The 13,279-nt window shown below is 22.7% G+C and overlaps 2 protein-coding genes across 3 annotated transcripts; one reads left to right on the plus strand and one right to left on the minus strand.

The window, feature by feature from the left end:
* Positions 1-44: 44 nt before the first annotated feature.
* LOC130663159 (protein FAM185A-like) lies at positions 45-1,717 on the plus strand. Its single transcript, XM_057462267.1, has 4 exons — positions 45-530; positions 614-819; positions 899-1,082; positions 1,158-1,717. Exons 1-4 carry the CDS (start codon positions 164-166, stop codon positions 1,481-1,483), a joined length of 1,083 nt encoding a protein of 360 aa, XP_057318250.1. The 5' UTR covers positions 45-163; the 3' UTR covers positions 1,484-1,717.
* Positions 1,533-3,984, minus strand: LOC130663157 (mitochondrial tRNA-specific 2-thiouridylase 1). Of its 2 annotated transcripts, XM_057462262.1 has the most exons (7): positions 3,551-3,984; positions 3,037-3,202; positions 2,580-2,764; positions 2,284-2,510; positions 2,037-2,204; positions 1,744-1,971; positions 1,533-1,674 (listed from the first exon to the last, which is right to left on the minus strand). In XM_057462262.1, exons 1-7 carry the CDS (start codon positions 3,624-3,626, stop codon positions 1,540-1,542), a joined length of 1,185 nt encoding a protein of 394 aa, XP_057318245.1. In that variant the 5' UTR covers positions 3,627-3,984; the 3' UTR covers positions 1,533-1,539. The 2 variants fall into 2 exon arrangements, with proteins under 2 accessions (XP_057318245.1, XP_057318246.1); XM_057462263.1 differs by lacking the exon at positions 3,551-3,984 and having other exon boundaries at positions 2,580-2,756; positions 3,037-3,176.
* Positions 3,985-13,279: the final 9,295 nt, after the last annotated feature.

Genomic DNA, 13,279 nt, shown 5'->3' on the forward strand with positions numbered 1-13,279 from the left:
GATGGCGCTGTCGCCGATATTCAAAAAATTTCTCTCGAGTTGCATCAGCTGGTAGAGGGGATAAATTTTATTTTTGTCAAACACGTGAGTTATTATCTTTAATATTTGAGTGGTAAATGAAATAAACAAAGTTTAAAAAATAATAAAATAAGATTTATAAAAAATGAGGATTCTGTCAAGACAATTTTTATCAACGACATGGTCGTACTTTAATCGAAATCCACAACTATCATTGTCTGCTAAAACAATAAGGTTGTGTTCGTCGGTTCCTATTCACAGTATAGAGAAAAAAGTTGATTCATTTGGTAAATTAGTAATTGATTTGCCTTATAATGTTGAAATAAAACCGACAGATCCTCATGAGTATCCGGACATGGATACTGTCTTGGTTAAATTATTTTCAAAACAACTAATTGACAAAAAAGATGATCTAATTGTGGTTGATGTTTCCAACGTAACTACAATTAAAGCAGTCGATAGTGATTTTATCGGAGATGTCAAGTGTGTAATTCAAATACCTGTAAGCTATGGTAATTTTATTTTCTTAATTATGTACTGATTTCTACTTTTTTTTTTCAAATTAATAATATTTATAAAAATTAATTTTTTTTAGATGTTGATGCCAAGACAGCAGGTGAAGGAAATGTTTTCGTTTCTGGACTGATATCAAATAGTATTAATGTACAAACAGAGTATGGCAACATTGTTGGTGCTAAATTGCAAGGAGAAAACATTATTTTGTCGTCAAGTGAAGGAGGATCTATTACTTTGCAAAATGGAGTTCAAGGAAATATTGAAATCAATACTGCCGGAGACGGGGTGAGATTTTTAAATTATTTAAATTACCGTCTAACTAATAATTTTATAATTAAAATAATTTTTTTTTCCATTTTTACAGACTGTCACAACGGAAAAATGTTTAGGTAATAAATTAGATATATCAACAGAAAATGGTGACATTAATCTTGGTAGCAATTATTGTGAAAAAGCAACATTTTCAACAGTGAATGGAAATATGTACCTCAATAATTTACACTTGAATTCATCAGTTGATATCGATGGTACTGGGTCACTTAATATTTGTAAGTAATTCAAAAAATTATGTCTGACGTAATCTTTCGACTTGCTCGGATTGAAATTATTATTTATTTTTCCAGCATGTCTAGATGGGTCTCTGCAAGCAAATTTACACGAGGGTCCAGCTAAAATCCAGCTAGTAAGATTAACTGGTGACTCTGAAATAAATTCCCAAGGTCATGTAAATCTAACAGTTCCAGAAGATAATGACGCAAAATTAATTTTAAAAGCGTCTAAATTAGATATCGATGGTAGAATTATTGGAGTATACTCAGATGACAACAAAGAATTCATCAGTGAAAACAATGGAAATGCATTTAAAGTTGAAACAAGTCAAAGTATTCAAGTAACTCCTTCCAACTGGATGGAGTCGTTAGATTTGAAGCGAAGCGTTAAAAAACATTAGATATAACATATATATTACTCTTATTAATGTTTATTATAATATCTTAATTCAAGTATTTACATATTATGTACAGCAACTTTATCATTGCTTTCGATATCAGGAAATGATTTTCCCAGGCTAAAAAATGATGGTCCGGGATTAATAATAGGTGCACTTCCTACACATTCGTCACCTACGAATAAGACTGCAAACTTAAAAAAATTATTTATTAATAAAATAATTATAATCTGATAATTGTATATTATTATTTAAAAACATACTTGTCCAGGTGAAACAGCACGTTTAGGTTCATCAAGAATAATAATCAATTGCTCATTCACTGTTTTATAAACTGTGCACGGTGTATAATTTTCAATATGTTGGAATTTAAAATCACAATGCAATACTCCATTACTATTCAATAACTCTGGTGGTTCTTCGCAAATCCAATGAGGTTTTGATGTTATTACTGTCTGTGTATACAATGCAGGATGATCATGACCCGAAGCCTATCAACATGAATATTTAAAATCATACATATGTTTTTTTTTTAAATATAAATAGAGATACATACTACATATATCGTATTACTATTAACGTCCTTTCGGTAAACGAAATATGCTTTTGACAATCCACTGATACGACATCGTTGTCCTATTGTCCAATGATGAATACCACGATGCTTACCAACAACTTTACCCGTTTCGCAGTCAACAAAATCACCTGGTTTGTCTTCTATATACTTTTAATTATACATTAATTTATTTAAACATTTAAAAAGGTATCAATTGTTAAACTGATGATCTGATAAAATATAAAACCTCAGTTATAAAATTTTGAAATGTACGAGTGCCAATAAAACAAATCCCCATACTCTCATCTTTGGCAGCTATCCGGTCCAAGCCTTCATCAATGGCTATTTGTTTTATGTCTTTCTTCATATAATCTGCAATAGGGAACATACATCTACGCAATGGTTCTTGATTAACTTGAGCTAAAAATAATGTTTGATCTTTGAGAGAGTCTCTGGCTTTCAGCAATTTAACTCCTGAAATAAAATTTAAAAAATTAAATATTCACTAAAAATATTAAAGTGATAATTTTCATTAGTCAATACTTTTATCAGGACTATAGTACTCCAGGAAGGATCCAAAAGACGTTCGCGCATAATGTCCAGTAGCAATAGCATCCGCTTTCAGATTATTTCGTGCATAATTATAGAATTTATTAAATTTAATATTTCTATTGCATATAACATCAGGATTTGGAGTAAGACCATCTTGATAGCCACCTACTAAATAACTAATTCAAAATAAAATCAACCCACTGATTTATAAAAATAAAATAATAAATAAAATATGATCCTGAAGTTAGCAGACAGTTAAAAATTTTCGAATTTTTGTTTCAACGACTTAATCAAAAAAAAAAAATAAATATAAAAAAATGCACATGTAGAAAATTTAATAAACTATAGGTGCAATTTTTTCAAATATTTTTTTAAAAATAATTTATTGTTTAAAAACAAATCCAAAAATTATTGGTCGTCGGCTAACTTCAGTATCATAATAAAATACCTAAATACGTCATTCCAATATTCCTTGACAAAATTAACTTCCACCAGAGGTACATCTAATTTTTTACATATAAATTCAGCATCTTTGTAGTCTTCATCAGCTAAACATTTACCTGTTTCATCAGCAGTATCCCAATTTCTAAGAAATACAGCAGTCACATTAAAACCTAAAAAAATATGAATGTGAATTTAGCAGACACCAGACAAATTTAAAATTATAAATAAATAGAGTAAATAATTTTTAAAAAAATATTTATAAAAAATGCACTTATCAAATTTAAAATTTTTTAAATGCGCATTTTTTTAAAATTCAATTTTATTAATTATTTACTCTATTTATTTATAATTTTAAATTCATCTGACGTCTGCTACATTTACACTCATAAAAAAATACAAGATTATTTGAATTACACAATAATACGAAATTAATTTATCTATAAAGATTGTGTATGTTAAAGCAACTTGTCATCAAGTTCAATTACCTAATCTTAAACTAATAAATATTTAATTAATACCTTTGCGTTTTAATAATATTGTTGATACAGCACTATCAACACCTCCAGATAACCCAACTACAATATTCCTAAACATTATTTGCTTAAAACAAAAAATATAAAAAAAACAAGCTCGGTAATAAATAACAATTATTCAACAGAACTATTATAAATATATAAATAATAAAACATTTATTTGAAACAATTTTTCCCACGTAAATGTACTGTTTTTTAGGAGTGATGAAAATTCCCACCCTGATAGCCAGAGTTTCCGATCAGAAAGTTGGTGTACCTGAGTTGCGACCAACTTGACGACAAGTTGTCGACAACTTTCAGCTTGTGTAACTGTTGCCGACAACTTGGCTACAAGTTGCTCAGCAACTTGGCGACAATCTACTGCCGCAACCTGTCACCAAGTTTCTGAGCAACTTGTAGCCAAGTTGTCGGCAACAGTTACACGAGCTGAAAGTTGCCGACAAGTTGCTCGGAAAGTTGCCGTCAACTTATGGAAATGCTGACTTTTGCGGCCAACTTGGCGACAGGTTGCGGCAGTAGATTGTCGACAAGTTGCGGGCAACTTGGCTATCAGGGCACTTGTGCAAAGTCTTACCTGTACGCTGCACCTGGTTACCAGCATTATCATAGGATACTAAAAACTGAAGATGTCGGCAACAACATTTGCAATTATATCATACGATGGTTGGGATCTTTGCAAGTTATCAGTGCTGGCAACATATTTCTTGTAAGTGGAAATATGCTCTGCAAGTGTGGGAATTTTCGTGACTCCCAAGGCCCCCAAGCAGTGCTGCCAGAACGTGGGATATTTCTACCCCTTCCAGAGCGCCTCGCGCGCGGTGCACACACGCAACTTTGTCTATCGGTGTGTCGGGAAACCGAATGAAGCCGAGAGAAACCGAGCGCAGTAGACAAGCGGAGGAGAAATGTTACTCCCACCATGCGTCATTTCGTACCCGCTCAGAGTTGCGTGTTCAAATCCGCACTCGAATTTCATTTTTTTTTTTTTTAATTATTTTTTAACGCAATTAATTTTTAAATATTTTTCTGTTCAAATATTTTAAATAATAAATAATAAAAAATTTTTTGACAAACTTCAATGGCTGTAAAAGTTCTATGGGATATCGGATATAAATACCATACATATTTTTTCTTCTGAATATATAGTACACAGCAACAAGTTTTTGTTTTATATCAATTTTCTATGGGTTTTCTATCGATTTTCTATCACAGCATCAAGTTTATGTTTTATATCAATTTTCTATGGGTTTTCTATCGATTTTCTATGTTTTTTTATACCCATAGTAATACCATACAAATTATATATAAAATTTATACCCATAGTAATACCATACAAATTATATATAAAATTTATACCCATAGTAATACCATACAAATTATATATAAAATTTATACCCATAGTAATACCATACAAATTATATATAAAATTTATACCCATAGTAATACCATACAAATTATATATAAAATTTATACCCATAGTAATACCATACAAATTATATATAAAATTTATACCCATAGTAATACCATACAAATTATATATAAAATTTATACCCATAGTAATACCATACAAATTATATATAAAATTTATACCCATAGTAATACCATACAAATTATATATAAAATTTATACCCATAGTAATACCATACAAATTATATATAAAATTTATACCCATAGTAATACCATACAAATTATATATAAAATTTATACCTATATATATAAAAATAAAAAAAATTATTACTATGGGTATAAATTTTATATATAATTTGTATGGTATTACTATGGGTATAAATTTTATATATAATTTGTATGGTATTACTATGGGTATAAATTTTATATATAATTTGTATGGTATTACTATGGGTATAAATTTTATATATAATTTGTATGGTATTACTATGGGTATAAATTTTATATATAATTTGTATGGTATTACTATGGGTATAAATTTTATATATAATTTGTATGGTATTACTATGGGTATAAATTTTATATATAATTTGTATGGTATTACTATGGGTATAAATTTTATATATAATTTGTATGGTATTACTATGGGTATAAATTTTATATATAATTTGTATGGTATTACTATGGGTATAAATTTTATATATAATTTGTATGGTATTACTATGGGTATAAATTTTATATATAATTTGTATGGTATTACTATGGGTATAAATTTTATATATAATTTGTATGGTATTACTATGGGTATAAATTTTATATATAATTTGTATGGTATTACTATGGGTATAAATTTTATATATAATTTGTATGGTATTACTATGGGTATAAATTTTATATATAATTTGTATGGTATTACTATGGGTATAAATTTTATATATAATTTGTATGGTATTACTATGGGTATAAATTTTATATATAATTTGTATGGTATTACTATGGGTATAAATTTTATATATAATTTGTATGGTATTACTATGGGTATAAATTTTATATATAATTTGTATGGTATTACTATGGGTATAAATTTTATATATAATTTGTATGGTATTACTATGGGTATAAATTTTATATATAATTTGTATGGTATTACTATGGGTATAAATTTTATATATAATTTGTATGGTATTACTATGGGTATAAATTTTATATATAATTTGTATGGTATTACTATGGGTATAAATTTTATATATAATTTGTATGGTATTACTATGGGTATAAATTTTATATATAATTTGTATGGTATTACTATGGGTATAAATTTTATATATAATTTGTATGGTATTACTATGGGTATAAATTTTATATATAATTTGTATGGTATTACTATGGGTATAAATTTTATATATAATTTGTATGGTATTACTATGGGTATAAATTTTATATATAATTTGTATGGTATTACTATGGGTATAAATTTTATATATAATTTGTATGGTATTACTATGGGTATAAATTTTATATATAATTTGTATGGTATTACTATGGGTATAAATTTTATATATAATTTGTATGGTATTACTATGGGTATAAATTTTATATATAATTTGTATGGTATTACTATGGGTATAAATTTTATATATAATTTGTATGGTATTACTATGGGTATAAATTTTATATATAATTTGTATGGTATTACTATGGGTATAAATTTTATATATAATTTGTATGGTATTACTATGGGTATAAATTTTATATATAATTTGTATGGTATTACTATGGGTATAAATTTTATATATAATTTGTATGGTATTACTATGGGTATAAATTTTATATATAATTTGTATGGTATTACTATGGGTATAAATTTTATATATAATTTGTATGGTATTACTATGGGTATAAATTTTATATATAATTTGTATGGTATTACTATGGGTATAAATTTTATATATAATTTGTATGGTATTACTATGGGTATAAATTTTATATATAATTTGTATGGTATTACTATGGGTATAAATTTTATATATAATTTGTATGGTATTACTATGGGTATAAATTTTATATATAATTTGTATGGTATTACTATGGGTATAAATTTTATATATAATTTGTATGGTATTACTATGGGTATAAATTTTATATATAATTTGTATGGTATTACTATGGGTATAAATTTTATATATAATTTGTATGGTATTACTATGGGTATAAATTTTATATATAATTTGTATGGTATTACTATGGGTATAAATTTTATATATAATTTGTATGGTATTACTATGGGTATAAATTTTATATATAATTTGTATGGTATTACTATGGGTATAAATTTTATATATAATTTGTATGGTATTACTATGGGTATAAATTTTATATATAATTTGTATGGTATTACTATGGGTATAAATTTTATATATAATTTGTATGGTATTACTATGGGTATAAATTTTATATATAATTTGTATGGTATTACTATGGGTATAAATTTTATATATAATTTGTATGGTATTACTATGGGTATAAATTTTATATATAATTTGTATGGTATTACTATGGGTATAAATTTTATATATAATTTGTATGGTATTACTATGGGTATAAATTTTATATATAATTTGTATGGTATTACTATGGGTATAAATTTTATATATAATTTGTATGGTATTACTATGGGTATAAATTTTATATATAATTTGTATGGTATTACTATGGGTATAAATTTTATATATAATTTGTATGGTATTACTATGGGTATAAATTTTATATATAATTTGTATGGTATTACTATGGGTATAAATTTTATATATAATTTGTATGGTATTACTATGGGTATAAATTTTATATATAATTTGTATGGTATTACTATGGGTATAAATTTTATATATAATTTGTATGGTATTACTATGGGTATAAATTTTATATATAATTTGTATGGTATTACTATGGGTATAAATTTTATATATAATTTGTATGGTATTACTATGGGTATAAATTTTATATATAATTTGTATGGTATTACTATGGGTATAAATTTTATATATAATTTGTATGGTATTACTATGGGTATAAATTTTATATATAATTTGTATGGTATTACTATGGGTATAAATTTTATATATAATTTGTATGGTATTACTATGGGTATAAATTTTATATATAATTTGTATGGTATTACTATGGGTATAAATTTTATATATAATTTGTATGGTATTACTATGGGTATAAATTTTATATATAATTTGTATGGTATTACTATGGGTATAAATTTTATATATAATTTGTATGGTATTACTATGGGTATAAATTTTATATATAATTTGTATGGTATTACTATGGGTATAAATTTTATATATAATTTGTATGGTATTACTATGGGTATAAATTTTATATATAATTTGTATGGTATTACTATGGGTATAAATTTTATATATAATTTGTATGGTATTACTATGGGTATAAATTTTATATATAATTTGTATGGTATTACTATGGGTATAAATTTTATATATAATTTGTATGGTATTACTATGGGTATAAATTTTATATATAATTTGTATGGTATTACTATGGGTATAAATTTTATATATAATTTGTATGGTATTACTATGGGTATAAATTTTATATATAATTTGTATGGTATTACTATGGGTATAAATTTTATATATAATTTGTATGGTATTACTATGGGTATAAATTTTATATATAATTTGTATGGTATTACTATGGGTATAAATTTTATATATAATTTGTATGGTATTACTATGGGTATAAATTTTATATATAATTTGTATGGTATTACTATGGGTATAAATTTTATATATAATTTGTATGGTATTACTATGGGTATAAATTTTATATATAATTTGTATGGTATTACTATGGGTATAAATTTTATATATAATTTGTATGGTATTACTATGGGTATAAATTTTATATATAATTTGTATGGTATTACTATGGGTATAAATTTTATATATAATTTGTATGGTATTACTATGGGTATAAATTTTATATATAATTTGTATGGTATTACTATGGGTATAAATTTTATATATAATTTGTATGGTATTACTATGGGTATAAATTTTATATATAATTTGTATGGTATTACTATGGGTATAAATTTTATATATAATTTGTATGGTATTACTATGGGTATAAATTTTATATATAATTTGTATGGTATTACTATGGGTATAAATTTTATATATAATTTGTATGGTATTACTATGGGTATAAATTTTATATATAATTTGTATGGTATTACTATGGGTATAAATTTTATATATAATTTGTATGGTATTACTATGGGTATAAATTTTATATATAATTTGTATGGTATTACTATGGGTATAAATTTTATATATAATTTGTATGGTATTACTATGGGTATAAATTTTATATATAATTTGTATGGTATTACTATGGGTATAAATTTTATATATAATTTGTATGGTATTACTATGGGTATAAATTTTATATATAATTTGTATGGTATTACTATGGGTATAAATTTTATATATAATTTGTATGGTATTACTATGGGTATAAATTTTATATATAATTTGTATGGTATTACTATGGGTATAAATTTTATATATAATTTGTATGGTATTACTATGGGTATAAATTTTATATATAATTTGTATGGTATTACTATGGGTATAAATTTTATATATAATTTGTATGGTATTACTATGGGTATAAATTTTATATATAATTTGTATGGTATTACTATGGGTATAAATTTTATATATAATTTGTATGGTATTACTATGGGTATAAATTTTATATATAATTTGTATGGTATTACTATGGGTATAAATTTTATATATAATTTGTATGGTATTACTATGGGTATAAATTTTATATATAATTTGTATGGTATTACTATGGGTATAAATTTTATATATAATTTGTATGGTATTACTATGGGTATAAATTTTATATATAATTTGTATGGTATTACTATGGGTATAAATTTTATATATAATTTGTATGGTATTACTATGGGTATAAATTTTATATATAATTTGTATGGTATTACTATGGGTATAAATTTTATATATAATTTGTATGGTATTACTATGGGTATAAATTTTATATATAATTTGTATGGTATTACTATGGGTATAAATTTTATATATAATTTGTATGGTATTACTATGGGTATAAATTTTATATATAATTTGTATGGTATTACTATGGGTATAAATTTTATATATAATTTGTATGGTATTACTATGGGTATAAATTTTATATATAATTTGTATGGTATTACTATGGGTATAAATTTTATATATAATTTGTATGGTATTACTATGGGTATAAATTTTATATATAATTTGTATGGTATTACTATGGGTATAAATTTTATATATAATTTGTATGGTATTACTATGGGTATAAATTTTATATATAATTTGTATGGTATTACTATGGGTATAAATTTTATATATAATTTGTATGGTATTACTATGGGTATAAATTTTATATATAATTTGTATGGTATTACTATGGGTATAAATTTTATATATAATTTGTATGGTATTACTATGGGTATAAATTTTATATATAATTTGTATGGTATTACTATGGGTATAAATTTTATATATAATTTGTATGGTATTACTATGGGTATAAATTTTATATATAATTTGTATGGTATTACTATGGGTATAAATTTTATATATAATTTGTATGGTATTACTATGGGTATAAATTTTATATATAATTTGTATGGTATTACTATGGGTATAAATTTTATATATAATTTGTATGGTATTACTATGGGTATAAATTTTATATATAATTTGTATGGTATTACTATGGGTATAAATTTTATATATAATTTGTATGGTATTACTATGGGTATAAATTTTATATATAATTTGTATGGTATTACTATGGGTATAAATTTTATATATAATTTGTATGGTATTACTATGGGTATAAATTTTATATATAATTTGTATGGTATTACTATGGGTATAAATTTTATATATAATTTGTATGGTATTACTATGGGTATAAATTTTATATATAATTTGTATGGTATTACTATGGGTATAAATTTTATATATAATTTGTATGGTATTACTATGGGTATAAATTTTATATATAATTTGTATGGTATTACTATGGGTATAAATTTTATATATAATTTGTATGGTATTACTATGGGTATAAATTTTATATATAATTTGTATGGTATTACTATGGGTATAAATTTTATATATAATTTGTATGGTATTACTATGGGTATAAATTTTATATATAATTTGTATGGTATTACTATGGGTATAAATTTTATATATAATTTGTATGGTATTACTATGGGTATAAATTTTATATATAATTTGTATGGTATTACTATGGGTATAAATTTTATATATAATTTGTATGGTATTACTATGGGTATAAATTTTATATATAATTTGTATGGTATTACTATGGGTATAAATTTTATATATAATTTGTATGGTATTACTATGGGTATAAATTTTATATATAATTTGTATGGTATTACTATGGGTATAAATTTTATATATAATTTGTATGGTATTACTATGGGTATAAATTTTATATATAATTTGTATGGTATTACTATGGGTATAAATTTTATATATAATTTGTATGGTATTACTATGGGTATAAATTTTATATATAATTTGTATGGTATTACTATGGGTATAAATTTTATATATAATTTGTATGGTATTACTATGGGTATAAATTTTATATATAATTTGTATGGTATTACTATGGGTATAAATTTTATATATAATTTGTATGGTATTACTATGGGTATAAATTTTATATATAATTTGTATGGTATTACTATGGGTATAAATTTTATATATAATTTGTATGGTATTACTATGGGTATAAATTTTATATATAATTTGTATGGTATTACTATGGGTATAAATTTTATATATAATTTGTATGGTATTACTATGGGTATAAATTTTATATATAATTTGTATGGTATTACTATGGGTATAAATTTTATATATAATTTGTATGGTATTACTATGGGTATAAATTTTATATATAATTTGTATGGTATTACTATGGGTATAAATTTTATATATAATTTGTATGGTATTACTATGGGTATAAATTTTATATATAATTTGTATGGTATTACTATGGGTATAAATTTTATATATAATTTGTATGGTATTACTATGGGTATAAATTTTATATATAATTTGTATGGTATTACTATGGGTATAAATTTTATATATAATTTGTATGGTATTACTATGGGTATAAATTTTATATATAATTTGTATGGTATTACTATGGGTATAAATTTTATATATAATTTGTATGGTATTACTATGGGTATAAATTTTATATATAATTTGTATGGTATTACTATGGGTATAAATTTTATATATAATTTGTATGGTATTACTATGGGTATAAATTTTATATATAATTTGTATGGTATTACTATGGGTATAAATTTTATATATAATTTGTATGGTATTACTATGGGTATAAATTTTATATATAATTTGTATGGTATTACTATGGGTATAAATTTTATATATAATTTGTATGGTATTACTATGGGTATAAATTTTATATATAATTTGTATGGTATTACTATGGGTATAAATTTTATATATAATTTGTATGGTATTACTATGGGTATAAATTTTATATATAATTTGTATGGTATTACTATGGGTATAAATTTTATATATAATTTGTATGGTATTACTATGGGTATAAATTTTATATATAATTTGTATGGTATTACTATGGGTATAAATTTTATATATAATTTGTATGGTATTACTATGGGTATAAATTTTATATATAATTTGTATGGTATTACTATGGGTATAAATTTTATATATAATTTGTATGGTATTACTATGGGTATAAATTTTATATATAATTTGTATGGTATTACTATGGGTATAAATTTTATATATAATTTGTATGGTATTACTATGGGTATAAATTTTATATATAATTTGTATGGTATTACTATGGGTATAAATTTTATATATAATTTGTATGGTATTACTATGGGTATAAATTTTATATATAATTTGTATGGTATTACTATGGGTATAAATTTTATATATAATTTGTATGGTATTACTATGGGTATAAATTTTATATATAATTTGTATGGTATTACTATGGGTATAAATTTTATATATAATTTGTATGGTATTACTATGGGTATAAATTTTATATATAATTTGTATGGTATTACTATGGGTATAAATTTTATATATAATTTGTATGGTATTACTATGGGTATAAATTTTATAT

The sequence above is a fragment of the Microplitis mediator genome, chromosome 2 (assembly GCF_029852145.1).
Source record: "Microplitis mediator isolate UGA2020A chromosome 2, iyMicMedi2.1, whole genome shotgun sequence".
Taxonomy (NCBI): Eukaryota; Metazoa; Arthropoda; class Insecta; order Hymenoptera; family Braconidae; genus Microplitis; species Microplitis mediator.